The sequence below is a fragment of the Talpa occidentalis genome, unplaced genomic scaffold (assembly GCF_014898055.3).
Source record: "Talpa occidentalis isolate TD23 unplaced genomic scaffold, MPIMG_talOcc4v2.1 talOcc4.3, whole genome shotgun sequence".
Classification (NCBI taxonomy): domain Eukaryota; kingdom Metazoa; phylum Chordata; class Mammalia; order Eulipotyphla; family Talpidae; genus Talpa; species Talpa occidentalis.
In genome coordinates, this window is record NW_023603184.1 from 38,093,090 (window position 1) to 38,115,191 (window position 22,102).

General features: G+C 50.8%; 1 protein-coding gene across 7 annotated transcripts in view; it reads right to left on the reverse strand.

Annotated features, from left to right (window-relative positions):
- Nucleotides 1–22,102, reverse strand: part of PDE2A (phosphodiesterase 2A) — an 82,160-nt gene that overhangs the window by 43,420 nt on the left and 16,638 nt on the right. For 4 of the 7 annotated variants that reach the window (XM_054699514.1, XM_054699513.1, XM_037522912.2 and 1 more), the window contains one exon: nucleotides 1,026–1,115. In XM_054699514.1, coding sequence (XP_054555489.1) covers nucleotides 1,026–1,115 — 90 coding nt within the window. Of the gene's footprint in view, nucleotides 1–1,025; nucleotides 1,116–5,273; nucleotides 5,398–6,448; nucleotides 6,637–22,102 lie in introns of those variants that run through there. The other 3 variants (XM_054699515.1, XM_054699512.1, XM_037522916.2) reach the window with 2 other exon arrangements.

The window sequence follows — 22,102 nt, forward strand, 5'->3', positions numbered from 1 at the left end:
TCAGTGCTCCTTAGCCTGGCCCAGGTCCACTCCCCAGACTCTGACAGTCCTGTTTCCCTCTATGTGGCACAACTATCTGCCTTGAGGGCTAGTAAATCCATCCTACTGAGTAAGGGATGGGTAGTAGCCAACAGAACTAGGTTGGGGAGTACCTGGGGCACAGTTCCCCTACAAAGGTACTCTGGGCCCAGGCAACCATGCTGACCAGGTGACTATGGGCTGAGGCAACCACCCTCCATCTGTCCCCGATCTGCAACCTCATACATGGCATTGGGAAGGGTCAGAAGGAAGCTTAAAAGTTTCTAGAGGTCACCTTGTCCAACCTCCTGTCTCCAGAGGGACACTTCAACTTGGCATGTTTCATTTATCAAGGCTGAATCCTATGTCCACACCTCTCAAATCTGGTATCAAGAAAGTTCTGGGGTCTCCCTGGCGGCACAGGGATTTGAGTCTCAGTGCTATCAAGCTATCACCAGCTACTGCAGCATGAGTTCGATCCCCAGCCAGGGAGCTAACCCACATAGCACAGCAGACCTCTTCTGTCGAACCCACTGCTCCCCTCAGCAGTGTATTTCAGTAGATCTGCCTGTTCTGCCCCCACTCTGTCTCTGGTGAATCTTCCCACCCGCACCTCTGGCCTAAACCCCAGTTCTTGTATGTATAAATAAATAAAAATAAATATATTGTTAAAAAAGTTAAGCGTAGCTACCCTCAACCCCCACTGCTGTACACCTGACTCCACAATCTCCTGTTATCCTAGATGAACCCCTACTATGTCTCTACTATGATACATGATCTTTCCAGTTAAGTTCTAAGTCTCCTTCTGATCAGATATTCCAGGATCCTATGTAAATTCATTCTCCGGGATTTAGCTTCAGCCCTCCTCTTCCAAGAAGCCCTTCTCAGAATACTCTCCAAATCCTTCTCTTCTCCATGAGAGTCCTCTGGGAAGAAACCCTACCTATTCCTTCCTCCTCAAAACAGAGCCAGATCAAGGTTTGGGGGGTAGAGGGTATGGTACTTACCACTTTGGGGAGCACAGCAGAAAGGGCCTCCTTGACAGCCTGTTGCAGGCCAGTGATGTCGATGACGGAGCCCAGGCTCAGCAGAGCATCCTGGAAGACAGGAAAGGACTATGAGAACCTCTGCTGGGCAGGCCAGGGCCGTCCTTCTGTCTACTGTGCTGTGAGCACCCACTCCCCACTTAGACCAGAGCCCTAGGCTCTCAGACACTTGAGGAGACTGAGGCTCAAAGAAGGCCCAGGGACTTAGCAAAAAACTCATAGTCAGTCGAGAGATCTAGATTAGACCCCAGTCTGGCATAGTAGGGAAAGCACAAGCCTCCATGTCAAACAAAGCCCCGAATTTGGATCTTAGCTCCAGGCCTTCCTAGCAGTGTGTGCCTTGGTGTAGTTGCCATGCTCCCGTGTTTCTCTGTAAACTGAGGACACTGTGGCCATCTCCCCTGCAGGTGGATATGAAGATAAAATGAAACTGAGCACTAAATGCATCTCACTGAGTGCCCAGAACCAAAAAGATGTTGCGCAGAATACCTGCTGAAGCTGGGCCTCACTCGCTTTCCCTGAAGGAGGTGGTCTCACCCCGTCTCATTTTTTTCATCTTAGGGAAGACTTAGCCCAGGAGCAGCAAGAGTCCAAAGGGCACATGAGCCCACAAGGTGGGAGACACACAAGGGAACCAGCCCCTGGCAAGACAGGCGGGGAAGAAGGCAGCCTTGACTGCCTCCCAGCCTTCCCGTCCCGGGAATAGGCCTCGTCCTTGGAGAACCGGAACAGAGACAACAAAGGTCCCTGCTCCTCGCTTTATTAACTTGGCCAGAACCACGGGGATCAAAGAGAAAGGTAATGGAACAGGGGATCCAAGGCCAAGGCAGGACTGTGACTCATAGTGTCTGCTGAGCCATGCCCTCCCCGCTAGCCCTTGTAAGTCCTTTCTGATGTCTTCCCTGCGGATAGCCCGGTCTTTGCTCAAAAAGCAAAGCAATTAACACTAGCATGAAGGAGACATGGCTTGGCCCCCCAATCAGGTGAAAATGACATGAGGTTGAGCGTGTTTCCTGACGGCAAACTCAGCATGAACCCAGAGTATAAGTGTGGCTAGTCAAAAATTAAAATGCTGAAAACGCAGGCCTTGTTAATAAAGAGCTGTTGATTCAAATAGGATCAATGACAGTTCCCTGCTCGATAGACTGATTAGACCAACCTCAGTGCACTGTGTCCTGGGTGAGGACAAGATGAGCCATCCAGAAGAAGCAACCACGTGACCCATGTGACTAAGACTGAAGACTCTGAGGGTGCTTAACCTAAAGCAAGGCAGACCCAACTCCACTTGCTGAGACTCTCCTAGGCAGAGGCACTGGACTCTGTGGCCCCAGGGATAGCCTGGGGACCCAGAGGATTTCACAAGAGACCAGCTTTGGCCCAGTGGGGTGAAGGACCTTCTAGGCAGAACGATGCTGCAAAGGCAGAGGCCACTAGGAACTCAGGAGGAAGTGTGTTCCCTACCCCTCTGTGCCAGAAAGGGATAAATGCCCATTTTTTCAGAGACGCTGCCTAGGGGAGCCCTGCGTCACGGTCCAGATAAAAACTGGACTCCAGGTTTGGCTCCAGATTTCACCTGTGCATCTCCTTGGTTTCAGTCTCTTCCTCTGCCCCCACTCCCACGAAGTCCTGTGTTCCCAGCAGTGGGCTGTGTCTCCTAAGGCTCACTTGGCTCTGCTTTCCCCAACCCCCAGGCTCCCTTTGATCCCTCCCACTGCTCAAGGATGAGGACACATTTTGGTCATACAGACATGTCTCTGCTCCCGGACACCAGAAGCCATTTATTCTAAACGCTAAAATCCTCCGACTGGATGGATTGCCCTTTAACTCTTAGGGGCTCCTCATCAGAGCTCACACATCCTCAACCACACCAACCTGGCCACACAGCCATGGACCCTCACATCCTCCCAGAAGCACCCCAGCACGCCTTCAGACACCCTCCAGGGACACACATGGGTTCACACGGTTACAGCCTGCACACAGAGTATACACCAAGGTTACTGCGTCCTTTCAAGGTCAAACATGAAGACTAAAGAGGAGAGGATAAGCTAGTGCTCCCGATAATCCCAAGATAGAATCTGCCAATCCAAGTTCCTTAGACTGGGGCTCCCAGGGCAGGCTCCCAGGAAGTGTTACTGGCTTCACAGTACATTCCTACCTGGAGGCCGGGGTTGGACAAGCTGACCCCTGAGAGGTCCTGCACCCCAGTGGAGTTTGATGTATGTGTACTGTGGAGGGGAGAGGAGATGGATTGAGCTCTAATGTGGGGGAAGAAATTTTTCAAAGTCACAGGCTTGGGAGGCTAAGTCTCCCCATTTGACAGATGAGGAAACTGAGGCTCAATGTCCTATCTGGGGTCGGCCAGTCAGTCAGCAGAGAACAGGTACAGAACCCGAGTCTCTAGATCTCCAGTTCCTGTCTGGCTCCTGCTCAGCACCAGACCCCCAGCTCCCTCCCCAGGGGGCTCAGAGAGAATAGTCTGTCCTTTGTTCTGAATGGTGGGCTCTCTGACATGCCCTTTACTTGGATTGGGGGATGCTCTGAACTGTCCTTTACCAGAATTGGTGGGTGCCTGTCTGGCCTTTGTTCTGATTGGTGTGTTTTCTGTGACTCTTCAGGCTACGGGCAGGATGATGGAGGTGAAGGAGATGGGAAAGGGAAACTTGGGGAGAGTTGGGAGAGCAACAGGGAGGGCATTTCACATTCTTGACCAGAGTGAGCTGGATGCAGATATTGCCAATGAAGTTTGTGGCTCTCTGTCTGGCATTCTTCTGTCCAAATACCCCCTGGTCCTGCCCTGCCCACCCCAGGAATGGGGGTGTTGAGTGCAGGAACTGTGGCTGGGAAGGGTCACCTCATTCATGGCTCTCAAAGGGGCCTCCAAGGTTTGCTCAAATACCACCTCCTCCCTGAATCTTTCCCAGATCTCAGCGCATCCTCACCTCAACTTTGGGAAGGAAACAGCTCCCATTCCAAAGCCCAAGATATGAGGGCTCAGAGGGCAGAGGGTGAAGGGAGGAGAGAGTCATTGGGAAGCAGCTGAGAATGGGCAGTGAGAAAATTCCTGAATTACAGGCACCGAAGGGGAGCTCAAGTCGTGGGCTAGGGCCCGAGCAATCTTCAAAAGAGGGAAAGAATGGCCATGCCTGCTCGAAAGCACCTCTGTACACATCACACTTATGCATATGGCCAGGTGCACCCCTCTGCCCAACATATATGCACACACCCTCACACATGCACACACACAGATAAAAAATACAACCATATATACAATGTACACACAAATATGCACTTAGACATGTGTGCACACATGGACACACGTGCACACAGCCCAGGCTCAGAGTGAGGTAAAGTCAGGTTTCTTGCCCTTGCAGCTTTTTAAACAAACATCCATATAATCTGGCATATTATACAACAGGCAATGTCCCAGACCCAGGAGAAAATTTGTTGTCTATAGACCACCAGATCAAGGAGCCCCAGTCTTGTCCCCGGCTGACCACAGAGCCTCTGGGTGGTCTTCATCAGGCTCACTTTCCTCTTCTGGGCCTCAGTGTACTCACTAGTAAAAATGACTTCCCCTGTCTCTGCAGCATATGATTTCTGGTCTAATTCAACAACTGTGGTTGGATGGATACGTGAGAGGATGAAAGAATAGACAGATGGGTGGCTGGATGGGGTGGGGGGCCTGTGGGGGAAATGAATGGATGGATGGATGGATGGTTGGGCAAGTGGGTGGAGCCTTTTTGCTTTTTCTGCTTTTTTCAGCTCTCACCTGCAGCTCTGGGGCTGGAGACAGGGCACCAGCATGGTCCCCAGGCACTGGCCTCTCACCCTGGCATCAAGAAAGAGGGTCCTATTCTGAGTCAGGGCTCCTCGGGAGCCAGAATTGGGGCTGGCACTCATTTGGGTAAGGGAGAGGGTGTGGACTAAGTTACTCCTGACTCCTTAATGCTTAGGAGTATAGGAAGCCAGAGACCTTGGCCTTCTTTTTTCTGGTGGCACCTGTGCAGGCACTGACGTCCTTCTTGAGGGTCAGGGTCACTGCCACGCGCTGTTGTCCTGTCATGTTTCCACAAGTCACTGTCTTTTCCCATATCCATAAACCCTCCTATTGCTCTCCTGATGCCCAGAATTTAGACCACACCCCTCCCTCTCATGGTGCCCCTCATCATGGCTTAGAAGAAGGAGAGATCAAACCTAAGAGCCCAGTACCTCCAAGACTCCAGCCGTGTCCCTGGGCCTGGTCATGCATACTGATTCATCCAACTCTGCTTGTGCTAGATCTCCTGTGTGGCCTGGGGGTGAGGCACTCTCTCTTGGGGCTTTGGTGTCCCCTTCTCCTAAAGGGGGAGATTCAAGATCCTCCAGGACCCTGGAGCCCTGGTGCCTCTCCATCCCTCGCTCCTTCCTCTGGGGCTCTGTCTCTCTCTCAGGCACTCTCTCTCCTGATCTCCAGAGAGGCCCTCTCCCTGTCCCCAAGCTCCCTCCGTGTCCACCTCTGTCTCCGGCTGCTCGCCCATCTCCGGGAGTCTCTCCCACGTCCAGTCCTCTCTCTTCTCACGCGGCTTCCCCGTCATCTCTCTTGCACAGTCCTGTTCCCACACACTCCTGTCTCTCCTGCCCACTCCTCCCCCAAACCCCCAAGCAGTCACATTGACAACTTGCAGAAACCCAAGATGGGAACCCACAAAATGGGGGAACCCAGGAAGTTACCCATGATGGAGAAATTGGGGGTGTCAGGGCAGATGCCATCTACACCCCTTTGTTTCCCGCCTCCTGTTCTGGTGGGCAATATACATGATTTTATCTTCCCAGAGAACAGGCCCTTCAAGGACAAGGGAAAACTTATCTGTCTCTGGGCCCAGCACGCTCCTGGCACTAGCAAGCCCAGCTGCTCTGTGGCAGTGATTGGCAGAACTCCCCCAAAAGGAGCTTTCCCAGGGACTCAGACCAAAGAAGCCCGCTCTGGCAGAGCATGGATCCCAGCCTAAGCCCAAGCACCCCAAGCTTACTCTGTGACTCCTCACAGCCCTCACAGCATGCCCAGCCCTGCAGTTAGGAGACAACAAGGAAGGAAGCAGGAGGAGGCGGCCCCTCCTGCCTCCCGCCCGCGCCTGCCACCTGCCAAGGAGCCGCCTCTCACAGACTCTGCCTGAAATATTCAGAGCAGAGCTGCCCTGAGTGCTAAGATCTGTACCCCCAGGCCTCCCCCCAACAAGATTGAGCTGGATCAGAGTCAGGAAAGGAAAGAGGCTTAATGACCCTTGGGAGACCTGGTATGAAGGAACCTGGGGAGAGAGACCCCAGTCTCATTGGGTCCATGCCCTGCCTGAGCGGGGAGGGCATCGGGCTTTGGGGAAGGGAAGACACCTTTCTCACATACCTACTGTGTGCTGGAAGTGTCCGCTGGTGGTTCTCAGTCTCAAGAGTGCCCCTGAATCTCCTGGGGGGCTTGTTAACATACAGATTGCCAGGCTGCCCCCTGCAGTTCCTGATACAGTGGGTCTGGGAGAAGGCCCAAGAATTTGCATTTCCAACACATTCCTAGATGCTGCTGGTTCTGCTGGCCCAGGAGCTACACGCAGGAGACACAGGGACAAACGCTGTTGCCAATCCTCCTCCAGGCCTGGAGGGCCCTGACTTGATCCCCCGTTTTAGGGGTGAGGAGAGTAAGGATCAGAGGGGTATTGCTAAGGTGTGAAGGGCCCATCCTCTGACAGAAAGGCCTGGCCCTTCTACCACATGAGGGAGACTCCTCAGGGAGGTCCCCAAGAGGGGAGAGGTGCGGCTTGGGGAGGAGAGTGAGGTGGTACAGCAGGTGACTGGGGACCAGGGCCTATGAGAGGGGCCCCTAGGAACTCAGAAGTCCAGCCTAAAGGAAGGCCTCCCTTTCCCCTTCCTTCTTGCCTTTCGCTCCCTCTCCCCCTCCTCAGTGCCCTCCCCCCTCTCCCTCCTGGCCCTCTGCAGACTCCGGCTTCAGTTGTTACTCCAACAGGGCCGCGTCTCCAGCCTCTGAGCCACACTGGAGACACGTGCACTGTAGAATACACCTGAGCCCAGTCCTGGCGCCCCCCACCCCCACCCCCACGGGTGCCTCCCACCTCCCAGCAAGCTTGGCCCCCACAGAGCTGGCTCTTCCCCTCAATATTCACAACCAGCTCCTCCTGGGCCCTCACCCTTGCTAATCAGTCTCACCATCTACTCCAGCTCCCGCCTCCTCTAGAATGCCCTCCTGATCATCCCAGATAGGGAACCCCTTCCCCAGATTTGGGGGTGGATGAAGGGTGAGAATGGAAGAGCTGGAGAGGGAAGGCAGGCACTGAGTGAAAAATCAATTCTGTGGGGGCCTGACTTGCGGGGGTCCCTCGGTCCCTAGCATAGGGTCTGCCCTCAGGAGAGGAGGGGATGTGGAACAGCTGGGGGAGGCCCAGGAAGGACACAAGAGCCGAGCATGGGGATGAGGATATAGGTGGCAGGCCTAAGATCAAGGGGGGCCGGACAGGCTCAAGGCCTCTCTCATCCCCTCCCCACCTTGAGGTGCTTCCTCCACCACCTGGCAGAGCCAATTGTCACCTCCATCCCCATCAGCCACACTCTCCTCCCAAGCTCAACACTAGCGGCCCCCTCATCATCACCACCTCCATCATCTTAGCCACCTGGAGCCTCTCGCGTCCACTCCTAGCGCAGGGGGCGGTCATGGGAGGCAGATGAGAGCACGCTGGGAGCAGGTCGTGCCACGCAAGAGAAGCTGGGCAAGGGGAGGAGTGAGCGCGCTGTCCCCAAGGGTGTATGAGCATGGACTGGGGCCCTGCTGGGCGTCTGTGACCTGGGGAAAGGGCTGGGCCAGCTTGGCCTCCCGCTCTGGGATCCATGACCCTTGATTCTTTCATCCTCCTCAGTCACCTCCTCCCGCAGACTTTATGATGGGCTGAGAGCCAACAAAACAAGCCCAAGAGCCTCCCAGGCACGCACAGGGGCCCAAGCAGGAGAGAAGAATGGAGCTGAGTTACCAACTAGGCCAGTGTCAAAAAAGAGTTTGTCTCAAGAAACGATGGCCAAGGGAACAACGGGATGCTTGACTGACTGACTGAATAAATGAATGAATAATAGACTTCCCTTCTCTGGGGCTCCTTCCAGGAATATTTATTTGGTCGTTCCTTCCTCTCTTGGGCAAATCTGACCTTCCCATCAGGGGCTCTTAGCCCTGTGCTCCCTCATCATGGCCTGGCATGTGTAACACGATGCAATTATTTCTCACCCGGCTCCCCTATTGGACTGGGAGATTTTAGAGGACAGAGGTTATGCCCTGTTCCTCTCTAAGTCACCAGCGTGACCCAGTCCATCACAGGTGTCAGGAGATGTCTGCTGAGTTAGAAAATGATCATGTGGCCTCCAGGGTTGGGCTGTGAGGGGTACATGTCATCACCAAGCAGACGAGTGGACCCCATGACCTGGAGACTCCCAGGCAGGGAAGACACCTGACATCTCTCCAAGTGTCCTAAGTCTGGCACAGTGGCTATCTTAGAGGGGCATGAGGCATGAGGGTGCCTTGTGCTGAGAGTTTCCAGCAACCTTTCCATGACACCTCTGCAGGCTAGGCTGCCTTTCCTGCTTCAAGATTATCTCCCAGTGCATCAGGGACAGCATGCAGGAGGGAGTGGCTTCCTCTGAAAGGCCCACTCTCACCATCATCCTCTTTCATGAATCCAGTCACCTCCTCCAGGCAGCCTTCCTGGGTAGGTCATTTATTTTCCTGAGAATTCCCACAGGACCTGAGAATTCTACAGTCTCAGGCATCATGGAACCCCAACTTGGTGCAGGTAGGCTGAGACCAGGGAGACAGGAAAGGACTTGCCATGGTCTCTTCTAGAGTCAGGATGACCATGCCCTAATCCAGAGTCCTTTGGAACACACTAGGTTCCCCCTGACCCCAGCACCACTTGTCTTTGGGGTCCTACCAAGACCTTGCCTTGGCCAGAGATGGGATGAGCCCCTCTAAGATGTGATGTCGGGCTGAGTGTCTTCATTGAGGCCAGAAATAGGACTGCTTGCCTCTCCCCTCTGTGCCAAACACAGCGCTTGGAGAGGGAGGTAAATGCTAAATCACAGGGCCTGGAACAGGGTTAATGTGGGCCTGAGGGGTGGGGGGCAGGCCAGGCTGGGGAGGGGGCCAAGGTGGAGGAAGGGCTTGGTGGAGTCAGTGGGAACAGAGCAGGACATGGAGGGGCAGCCACTGCCCCAGGATCCTCCCTGGGACCCTGTCCTGAGCTCTCAGTCTCATCTCACAGCTTCCCCGGGTTCTGTGCCTCTCGCTGTCTTCTCTGGTATGTGTCTCTCCCACAGTCTCACTCTGCTGGGTCCCATGACTGTATTTGGCTCTATCTTCGGGGCCTGGCCCATCCCAGCTGTTCCCCAAATCCCGGGGGGGAGGGGATAAGAGTATGAGAAAGAGACAATGACTGAGTCCAGGACAGACCAGCCCCAGGAGGGGATCCTGGGGCTGGGGCTGGGAGGCAGGGTTAGGCAGGGTCAGGCAGGGTCATCGAGCCTCTCAGACTCTGAGGGGAAGACCCTGGAGACAAAGTCAGAGCTGGGGAGAGGAACAGGGTCCATCCTTCGCCGCTGAGCTGACTCCTGGCCCCCCTTCCTTCTCCCTGCCCCTGCAGGAATGTGTGAACACTTTTATTGTTCCTAAGAATAGCCATTCTGTATTGGGAGTTGGGGTGAGGACTCTTCCGGGCAGGGTTCATGTCAGGCATGCCCCTGCCTCTGGGCTCCCTCCATTATGGCCCCCAGAGGGGAACCACTGAGCTGCCAGCCTCTACCTGCAGAGCTTTGTTCAAATGTGAGTCGGCTTGTCCCCCTCCCTCGCATAAGACTCTCATGCCTCCTTGGGCCCCCAAATTGGCTCTGAGCTCCCAGCCCATTTGCAACTATAAAGTGCTTGGCACAGAACCTGGCACAAAACACAGGTTTACCTCACCATGGCCCCTGCTGTTGCTCCAACTCCTTGATCCAGGCTCCAGGCTCCAGCCTTTTCCCAATTCTCTCTCCTTACATTAACCCTCCCACTTCCTGGGCCTTGGCTCCTCCATTCCATCTCCTGTACCCCAAGGTCCTCTCTTCTTCCCTCCTGTCCTTCCAGACCTCCCTCCTGGCCTGCTCCAGCACCCTGTCCCCACCCCGTGCTCTTCTCCTGCCCTGGTCCTGTTCTCCACTGGCTCCACTCAGCAGATCAGCAAGGGCTGGGCCAAGGGGCTCCCAGAAGATGTAGGCATGGATGTGCTGCCTTCTCCAGGAAAGGGGTGAAGTGTGGGGAGACGCTGCGGGCTCTGGGGCCAGTGCCTTCCCCTAAATTCTGGACCCTACTGACCCGTTTCATCTTCCCTCCCCAGGTGTGGTTTTCTCTTCTGCACCCCAGGCTTGGAACATTCCTGTTTTCAGTTTGCATCCAGCCTCACCTCTACTTTTCAGATCAGGGAACCGAGCCCCAAAGAGGGGACATGATGGGCTCATGAGCCCACAGGAGGCTGGCCATGGGCCTCCGTGGTGCCGCATCATTATGCGGGGTTCCCGTCACTGAGGCCCCCAGCAAGGGCAGGATCCTCACACAACCCACCCCCCGGCCTGGGCAAGCAGGTTGGCTTCCTATGTTATTTGCCTTTGGAGGGCCCAGGAAGCCAGAAAACAAACATCCGGAGACTCTGGAACTTCTCCTACTCTCCCTGCTCATATCCCAAGGATCAGGGAGCCACTGAGCGCACAGCCTGCTTGTGTCCACGCACACACCCCCACACACAGACACACCCCCACATAGACACACAGCCCGGGGCCGGGTAAACAAGTGATCCCTGGAGATCACATAAGATTGCTCTGCCTGAGAACCTGGGCAGGTTCTTTAGACCCCGAACCCTAAAAAGATGATGCTGCTGCCAACCGTCCCCCATCCTGCCAAGACCCTATCTAAATTTTGTCTTGGAAATGAAAATAAAAATCACTTTTGAGTGGGTTTTCTGCAAACTTCTGGATATTCTCACTGAAGTGGACCTTCTCCCTCACGTTGTAGGACGCTCCCTCTTGCTAGTGACATGAACATGCTTGTGGCCTGCCATTAGTCATCCGTAAGGCACGACCCTAGGGACCACTGTGTGACTACAGCAGAATATGTCCCTTGGGTCAGGGGGGGAATGTCTGTGTGAAAGCATGTAGGGCTGGGATTCTGTGGGAGAATGTGCGAGGGAGTGTGCCTGTGCACCCTGTTCCACTTCCCTGCAGGAGCACCGCATGAGCAGGCGACCCCTGTGACCTGCGTCATCCAGGGTGTGGCTTGGGTCATTGGTGTGGATGAGCCTGGGCGTGTGCAGTGAGCATGTGGCTGCCTGTCTGAGGGGCTGTGAGCGCCCCTGACGCTGTTTTTGTCTTCGAATAAGTGAATGAGTGTGACTGAGAGTTTTGGCATCTGTATCTGGGGAAGTTGTGATTCTCATCCCCCATCGCCTCCTCCATCAACTCTGCCAGACCTGGGTTGACACCTCACTATCACCTGTGTGCCCCTGGAAAAGCTTTTAACCTTCCTGGGCTCAGTTTGCTCATCTATAAAATGGTGCCTCCTCCCAGAAGATATTTGCATATCACACATCCAACGGGGGGTTAATTTTGAAAATATACAAAGAACTCACACGGCTCAACAAAATGAAAAGAAACCCAATTGAAAAATGGGCAAAAGGCCTAAATAGACACTTCTCCATAGAAGACATTCAAGTGGCCTCCTGGCACATGAAAAGATACTCAGTGTCACTTGTTATAAGGGAAATGCAAATCAAAACCTCAATGAATTACCACCTCACCCCATGACAATGGCTGATGTCAAAAAGAATGGAAACAACAAATGCTGGTGAAGATGTGGAGAAAGGAATCCCCAGATACCCGTGCAGCTTCTACGGAGATTCTTCAAGAAAATAAAAATGGAAATCCCATATGACCCAGCAATATTTCTGCTAGATATTTACCCAAAGAATATGAAAACACTCACATGAAAAGATTTATGCACTCCTGTGTTCACAACAGCATCATTCACAACAGCCAAGTCCTAGAACAAACCTAAATGCCTATCAACTGATGACTGGGCAAGGAAATCATGGAGGAGATACTCAATAGACAACTATTCAGCTATTTAAAAAGATGGAATAATGTCTTTTGAGACAAAAAGGATGAATCTTGAGGTGATTATACTAAGTGAAATAAGTCAGAAAGTGAAAGACAGTTACTGGATGGTTGCACTTATTTGTGGATATAAATAACCAGAGAAAACAAACTGGCAAAACACGTCAGGGTCTAATTCTTAGACGCTGAAAAATATACTTATTACCAGAGAGAATGGGGGCAGGGAGGAGAGGATCAGGAGGGAAGGTGACAAAGTACTTGCACTGAGCTTGATGGAAGGTGAGAGAGGCAAGTGCACAGAGGGAGGTGTGAAATTGTACCCCCAATATTATATATTTATGTAAACAATTGATGAACCAATAATATTTGAACAAAAATTTTGAAATAGTAAAATGGTGTCTTCTCCCAGAGCTGCTAAGACTGAACTGGAGCCACACCAGTTACATCTGAGCTAGCTCCTGGAAGGAGGCCAGGCCATATCAGTGCAAGTTGGAAAGGGGTGATTCCCAACCTTCTGAGCTGATGCAGGGGAGGGTGGGCTGGGTCTCAGTAGCCTCCACCCATGTTGGAACCCCTGTACCAGGCACACCTATGAGGTCAAAGCCAGTGTTCTGCAGGTGAGCAAGAAATGGCAGCTTCCTATCTTCTTGCTCCCACCTCCACTAGCCAGAAACTAGAGGGTCTCAGATTCTGGAACTTGGACTCACAAGTTCCAGATGAGGCTCAAAGGTAAACATCCCCAGCTTCCCCAGGGGCTCTGTCTCTTTGACCCACCTCCCAGGTCTCCCTCCACAAAGCCCAAGTGAAGGCCCTGTGGTAGCCATGAGAGGTACTGAGAAGACTCGGGATGCCGAAAACAGAGGCTCAGAGAAACCCCAACTCCAGCCCACCCCTCATTGTCAGATAGGGAGATTGCTATGTGCAGAGGGCCAGGGACACTCCCAAGGATAAAAGTGGACTTGGTCAGTTCAGGCTCCCATCACAAAGCCTCTGGAGTTGGAGCTGGGGAGCTTAAGTTAGACCTAGACCAAGATTTGGATTCTGGTGGTTCCTGAATAAAGCCTAAGGCAATGATGTGGGGTGAGGGGAGGGGGAGAGATTCCAAAAAAAACACCACTTGGAGACCTGTGCCATCAGCAGCTGGTATGGGCCTCATACCCATCTCCACTCTCCCCACCCAGGCCAGATCCCCTACTGGTGTGATTAACCAAATTACGGGTTTTTTCTCTTGAGCAAATTGCATCGGCCTAATTGAATGAGGCTGCAGGAATCTGGGATGGAGGCTGACAGCGGGTGAGGACAGCAAGAGGAGGGGCGAGGAGGATGTGGGATTAAGTTGGGAGTGGGTACCAACAATGCTGAGCAGCGGAGAGAGGGAGACAGGAGAAGATGACATCAGTCACTCAGTACACCCTCTCTGCACACCCACTCTTGCTCCCACTCGGTGCCTGGGCAGGGGCACAGGCGGAAGGCTATCCCCAAGAGACCACGGAGGCTTTGTCAAGTGCCAGGCACTGCGTTCATGTCACAGGAAGTTTCATGTAACCCTCCCAAAGCTCACTTTATATTTGAGGGAATTGAAGCTCAAGAGATAAAATGACTTGTTAAATGTCAGCACCTAGACAGGGCTGTCTGGCACTATAACCCTTGCTCTTCCCCGGTACCCACCGCCCCCCACAGAAATGCTCCTTTCCTGCCTCCAACACCTCCCTAGACTTCATCTAGCTCATACTGTGTCCACACATCTCTGGTGCTAGTGGGTGTTTCTCCCTATCTACTCTATGATATCCATCCTTCTGATGAGACTGAAACAGGGGTTGAGCCAATATGAATCTCACACACACACACACACACACACACACACACACATGCCCATCACCCACAGCACACCTGTGCTCCTCTCATTCTACACAGCTTCCCTCTCTGTCATACTCACCACCCCAGGATGACACATAGGAACACAAGCATGTCCCACATACTGAGCCACAATCATTGACAATGTCCATGATGTCACATGGTTACATGAAGTGAAATTATCACTATCCCCCTCACTGAGGAGGGTGTCACACATCATATCCTGATGTCCACTCAGAATATAAAAAGAACTCCTACAACTCAAACAGAAAAAACCAAACAACCTGGTTTTAAAATGGGCAAAGGACTTGAAGTCATTTCTCCAAAAAAGATACACAAACAGCCAACAAGCGCATGAAAAGATGCTCACCATCACTGACCATCAGGGAAATACAAATAAAAACCAATATGAGATCCCATCTCCTACCCATTAGGATGGCTACTATGAGAAAGAAAAAAAAAAAAAACAGAAAAAAGTGTTGGTGAGGGTATGGAGAAATTGGAACTCTAGTACACTGTTGATGGAGATATAAAATGATACAACTGGTCTGGAAAACAATATGGTGGCTTCTCCAAAAATTAAAATAAAATTAACATTAATTCCAGCAATTCCATTTCTGGGTACATACCCAAAAAGAAAGCAGGATCTTGAAGAGATATCTGCCAATATTATTCATAATGGCCCAAAGGTAGAAGAACCCAAATGTCCACTGAGATGAATGAACAAAATGTGGTCAGTCACTGAGACAGCAAACCATGGAATATTATTCAGCCCCTAAAAGGAAGGAAATTCTGGCACATGTTACGATACGGTTGAACCTTAAGGACATTCTGTTAAGGGAAACAAACAAACAAAAAGACAAATACTGTATGAGTCCACTTAGATGTGATTCCTAGAGTGTTCCAAATCACAGTAACAGAAAGCAGAATGATGGCTGCTAGGGTCCGAGGGCAAGGGTGGAATATTGTTTAATGTTCAGTTTTGCAAGATGGAAAAGTTCTGGAGACTGGTTATACATCAATATGAATGTAACTAACTATTGAAAAAACACACTTAAAATGGTGAAAATGGTAAATTTTATTTTATATTTATTTTACCATAATTAAAAATATGGGAAAATAACTTTCTTGAGACAAAAATGGAAACACAACATAAAGCAGGGGTGGAGCAAAACATTTCTAAGAGGGAAATTTATAACAATAAATGCCTATATTAAGAAGAAAGGAAAATCCCAAAATAAACAATCTAACTCTACATCTTAAGGAATTAGAAAAAGAAGAACAAACTATAAAGACAAGAATGAAATTAGTGAAGAAAGGAAATAAGATTAGAACAAAAATCAAGAACAGAAAATGGACAAAAGTAACCAAATTAAGAGATGGTTCTTTAAAAGGTAAACATAATTGACAAGCCCTTAGCTAAACTAGCCAAGGAGAAACCAGAAAGGATCCAAATCGACAAAATTACAAATGAAAAAGGAGACATTGCAAATGTTAGCACAGAAACTCAAAGCATCATAAGAGGATACTACAAACAAATACACACCAACAACCTAGACAACACACAAACAAATAGAAAAATTCTTACATTCTTAATGATGCATACCTAAAACTTACATAATGTTAAAATGCAATGTTAGTTCAATTAAATAAATAAATAAATAAAAATTCTTTGAAACAATCACCAAAACTAAATTAGGAGGAAATAAAAAATGTGAATAGACCAATTACTAGTAAGAAAATTGACTCTATAATAAAAAAATCTCCCAATGAAGTAAAGTCCAGAACCAGATGGCTTCACTGGTGAATTTTACCAAACACTTAGTTGAATTAATACGAATCCTTCTCAAATGCTTCCCAAAAGTATGAAGAAGAGGGAACACTCCCAAACTCATTTTATAAGGCTGGCTTTATCCTAACACGAAAACCAGAAAAGGATACTGCCAGAAATGAAAACTACAGACTAACATTCCTGGTGAATATGAATGAAAAAATTCTCAACAATAAAAGAATGAGATGATTCAACCATGATCGAGTGGGATTTATCCCTAGGATACAAGGATGGGTGAACAGATGCAAACCAATCACCGTGATGTAGCACATTAATCAAGCGAAAGAAAAGAATCATATGATCATCTCAATAGAAACAGGAAAAGCACTTGACAAAATTCAACATCAATTTAGACTCTTAACAAACAAGGCATAGAAGGAATGTATCTCAACATAATAAAGGCCATATAGAATTAAGTCTACAGCTAACATCATACTCAATGGTAATGTTTGAAAGCTTTTCCTCTAAGATCAGGAACAAGACAAGTGTGACCACTCTCACAACTCCTATTCAACACATTCCTGGAGTCCTAACTAGAGCAACAAGGTCAGGAAAAGAAATAAAAGCTGTCATAATATAAAAAGAAGAAGTAAATTTGTTTTTATTTGAATACGACATGATTTTATATTCAGAAAATTCTAACGACTCAACCAAAAAGCTGTTAGATATAATCAATGAATTCAGCAAGGTTGCAAGATAAACTAACAAACAAAAAATCTGTAGTATTGCTGTACACTAATAACATTCTGAAAATGAAACAGAGAAATCAATTGCATTTATAATAGTATTAAAAACTTAGGAGAAAAATTAATTAAAATGGTGAAAGATTTGTATGCTGAAAATTATAAGCCATGATGAAAAAAATTTAAAAAAGCCATAAATAAATGGAAAGGTGTCCAATGTTTATGAATTGGAAGAATTAATGTTGTTAAAGTATACTACCAAAAATCATATATAGAGTCACTGCAACCCCTACCAAGATTTCAATGGCATTTTTTATAGAAGTAAGAAAACACACTTCTAAAACTGATCATATATATGTATGTATGTGTGTGTGTGTGTGTACACATATATATGTATATTCCATACACTGGAGCATTATTCGGCCATAAAAAAGGAAATCCTACCATTTATGACAACATGGATGGACCTTGAAGGTGTCATGCTAAGTGAAGTAAGTAAGATAGTAAGAGAAAAATGCTGTATGGAAAATCTAAAAAAAAACTTATAGAAAAAAAATCAGACTTGTGGTTACTAGAGGCAGAGGGTGGGGAGTGGGGATTAGAGGAAGGTGGTCCAAAGGAATAAATAAGTGCTAGGGATATAAAGCATAGCACGATGACTGTAGCTAACATTGCTACAGGCACACAGGAAAGTTGTTAAGATTTCCCCCCCTTTCTCTTCTTTCATTTATTTTTATTGCACCTCTGTGAGGAGATGGATGTTAGCTGTGGTGATTATTTTGCAATTACATAAATCAAGCCATCAGGCTAGATGTGCTTTAAATGTATACAGTGATATGTCAATTAATTTTCAATAAAACTGAAAAATTTTTAAATAAAAACAAACTACTTGAAGGACAAAAAATGAAAAAGGAGGGTATAAAAGGAGACAGCAGAACTAAACATGGCCAAAACTTGGTAACTCTCTATCCGTAGGTGTGTTTAAAATATTCCCTATTCCATAATAAAAAAAATTTAATCTCCCTTGACCTCACACCTCTTTCCAGTGACTACAGAATTCTCTGCATCCCTTCACACGTAAACATCTCCAAAGGGCTGACTACACTCTGTCTTCACATCCCACTCACCACCGTCCAGGTCAGGTGGGTTCTGGCCCCACTGGTTACGGCATGGTTCTTGTCTGGCTGACTGGTCCCTGGGGCCCATCCAGCACAGTCTCCTTCCTGACGCCCCTGGCTCCCAATATCACTCTCCTGGTCTCCTCCCCTCCCTGGCCGCTCCTCCTCTGTCTCTTTGCTGCTCCTCCCACCTCTCTGACCTCCAGAGGACCGAATGTGCAGGGTTTGGGGCTCAGTTCTCAGTCTTCACCTCTTCTCTTGCTGTGTTCTCGCCCAGTCACCCCAGCTAGATTTAATGAAGCACCCATACAACTCCTAGTATACTCCTAGCCCGGCCTCCACGGCCCTCTGGGCATCTTCACCTGGATCCTTGACTTATGTCCAAAACAAGACTCAATTTCTGTCTCCCTGCCCTCTCCTGTCCCACTAATCCTGCCCTTGCTCCAGTCTTCGTCCTCAGTAAGTTCCAGCACCCATCACTTGGTTCTCCAAGAATCTGGGTTATCCCTCTTTTCCTCTCATTTGTCAGCAAGTTCTGTCATTTCTACCTCCCAACTATCTCCAAATTTGTCCATTTGCCATCCCCTTAGCCCAGGCATCACCTCCCTCTGCCTGGGTGACTGCAGTAGCCTCTAGCCTGTCTGCCTGAATCCTCCTGGCGCCTCCACTTCACCCCACATACACTCTGCAGCCAGAACAATCTTTCGAAAACAAATTGGACCATGCCACTTAGCTGCCTGAGCCCAGTGGGGTCTTCCCATGAGGCCGTCAGACAGTGTCATGTGCTCACATGCCACACTGTCACAACCAAAATAGCACCCCAGATTCAATGCCAGGTTGGGTCACTCAGCATCACAATCTGTGTGCCACTCTGTGTGACACCCTTGGCTGCACACCTCACTAGATTGTATACCTTGGGGCACACACTCGGTTTCACAATTCAGTGTCGGCGCTGAAGCCACAAACTTGGGACACACCTGTTAGTGCACAGTATCATCTGCTTATGTTCACATATTTGATCCTCATAATGTCATGCCCTCCATGTCACACACTTAGTACCACTTAGCATCACATTCAACAGCACACAGCACCCCGGGGGCACACCCATTCACTCACCCACTCTCCACGCAGTAGCCCCCGATTGAGGTCACATGCTGATACCATATAACATCACACGCACAGTGTCACACACTCAGCAGAACACACGCTGCCCCACTGTCCAGGTGGCCCCTTAGCATCACCTTGGTCGCTCAAGCCCCTCCCCACCCCCACCTCACTGGGCACAGTCACCAGAGTTGCTGCCCCATGTCAAGGCTGTTTCCTGTTGTTGTGCTCAGAGTCCTCAGCCACTGCTTGTTCCTTCAAGGATTTCCTGTTGTCAGGGCCCCAGACGGACCTGGCCCGGCCTGAGACACACAGCCCAAAGCCCAAGAGTCAGCCGGCAGGAACCCCGGGCTCCTCTGCCCCTCCTTATTCTGGTTGAGCCTGTGGGATTTCCCCCCATTCAATAGGCCTGAATCCCCCTGCGCCAGGGCCTGTGCTGCTCCATTGGGAGGAAGAGCAGAGGAGGGGCCTGCGGGGCCCTGCCCTGCTCCCTGGGGCCCAGGCCTGTGCTTTCCAGGAGAGGGCCTGGGTAGCCTGGAAGAAGTGTCTACACTGCCTGCACAGCTTGAGACCAGACCAGGCTGGCCCCAAGGAGTCAAGTGAGAACTGGGAAATACAGAGGAAGAGAAAGACAAGGTATCCCTGGGAGGGGCACCAGATAGGAACATAAGCTGGGAGACAGGAACCAGGAAGAGACAGGCTGACAGGGATGAACACAGGGGCATGAGCAAGGGAGACGTCATATTGTGTGGTAGAAAGAAAAACAGATTTTTCTCCTAGCTACTCTCTCCCTTCCTCTATTCCAGCACTTAGATTCTGGCTCCAAACAGGGGCCTCAGGGCGCTCCCTTCCTGGCCCTACTTGGGACCCCACAGATTGCCCCCAACAGCTGCCAAGTCCCCTCACCTCCTGCCCCTGGCAGCCCGCAGGAAGGACACGCGGAGGCCAGCACACGCTCCCAACACGCCCGAGATAAATATTTCCCGGGAAACGGAACTTGTTCTCTCTGTGTTTACAGCCAAGGGCCAGGCAGGGCCGTGGGGGAGGGGCCAGCCAAGGAGCCTCCTCCCAGGAACATCATCTAAGCCAATGTTGCCTCAGGATCTGCTGTGCACCTCCACCGGTCCTGCCTCTCTCTGCGCCTCCTTTCCAAACACTCGGGGAGGCTGGACCCCCTGGTCTGGCCCTACCCACAAGCCAGAGACATGTTTTCAACTTCTGTCTTCTCTAGGTATCAGCCCCCTGTGCCTCTTCTTGGCAGAATCTGTGTCTGCCTGTCTCTGCCTTGTCTTCTGTCAGACAGTATGGATGGACAGACAGGGGGAGAGAAAGCCTGGGGTGGCAGCTGAGACCTTCTCCCTGGTCCCAGTCCCTGCACACCCCAGGCTTGTGTGACCCGACAGGTGGGCACAGACAGATGGCAAGGCCTCAGGGCCCCCACAGATGCCAGATGCCATGGTCAAGTTGTTGGCAGCAGTTCCTCTGGGCTACGGGGCATCCAGGGCATCATCAAGGCCACTTGCTCCTGATGTGCAGAAACCGGGAGGAGATTGGCACATCTGCTAAGTAGCAGCACTCACCGAAGAAGTTTAAACACAGTGTTGCCTGCAGCAGCCCTGCCAGCCTCACCCCAGCGCTCCTTGTTCAGTAACCTTGACTTGACTGGTTTATGCTGGGTCTTCTCCTAGGAGAGCTGAGCATGCCCTGTGCAAGCTGCTCCCTTCAGATGCGGGGCTTGCTCAATCCCCTCATGGCAATCCTACTTCCTGGACCACCCTCACTCCTGCCCCGTCCTGCTCTATCCCACCACACTAGACCCTCTTATTTCCCATTGGTGACCTCAGACTCTGAGAACAAGTCTTCCTCAGCCCAGGGCCCAGGGACAGAGAGGTTTTTGGCGCTGGGTGATCAGCACAGAGCCAGCCTTCTGCCACCCACTCTGGGCTGCGGTCCTTGTTCCAGGCTCCTCCATCTGCTCGGTCCCTGCTCCATGCTAGTTGTTCTCAAGTGGTTTTATCCATAATCAACTACAGGCATCTTATGGACTATCTACTGATCTCTGACCTCATCAGTCAGTGGCCTTGACCCTCCTCATCCTTCAAAGTTCCAAGGCAACCTCCTCCAGGAAGCCTCCACGACAGCCTCTAATCCAGCAATTGGCCTCTTCTTGGAACTATTCCAACCCCCTCATACTTACTCTCATTATATCAGGATGTGTTTGACAAGCACCTACTATGTACTAGTCCTATGCCAACCTCATGCGGGTCCAGGAGAGACAAAGGACACACAGCCTTGGTCTCCGCACCCCAGCTGTTTACAACTACAAGAGGAAGGGTGAAGAATCACAGAGAATAGCAAGTTACCAGACTGTAAGCTAAGAGAAGTTTGGGGGCTACGGCTGCCCAGGAAAAGGAGAGAGACTGACTTGACATGGGGTGGAAGGAGCAGCCTGAGGAGACTTCACAGGGGAGATGATATCTAATCTGGGGTGTGGAGAGGGGTAGGCAGAGGAAAAAGAGAAGGCACTCCAGAGAGGAGTCAGTGAGAGCAAAGTCAGGAAGGCTGGGAAGAGCTGGTATCCTGGGGAGTGAGGATTGCCAGGCCGGGGGCAGGAGGTGGAATGAGGGGCCCAGTGGGTAGGACTCGCAAGGCCATGCCAAGGAGCATAGTCTTTATCCCATGGGCAGCAATAGAGGAGCCAGTGTGGGCAGCACAGGTGGGTGTCTACCTGGGGATACCTGTGCCCTTGGCCATGTCTGCTTCTCCCCCAGCCCTGCACCACCTTGGGTTCCCACCTCTCATTTCCCCATGCCCTACCCCCATCTGGGCCTACACCAGCACAAAGAGTGCCTGGATCCAGTGCGCTCAGCTCACTGACTTCACATCCAGAGAGTAATGGCTCTGACCCTGAAAAAAGATTCCAGGCTGAGCCTGAAGGGCCCCTCCCCCAAGCCAGCAGGCTGGCACAGGGACCAGGGCGCCACCCCAAGAGGGTGTATGACAGATGCCCAGAGCTGGGAATGGGCCCGGCAGCCCTGCTCTCTTGGCTCTCGTCCTGCCTCTGCCAGTGTTCGGTGCCCACAGACCTCCGTTTACCCTGGCCAGGCAACCTGCCCCTTGGGAGCACAGCCGAGTCCTGGCTTCAAGCACCTCACCCTGGAGGGAAGCGGGAGGGCACCAGCTCCCCCGACACCTGCCAGGCCAGAGCCAGACGTCTCACACACGCTGCCTGTGTAACCTCCCCCACGGCTCTGCCGCGCTGTGTCCAACAGCAGCAGTCGGGTCCAA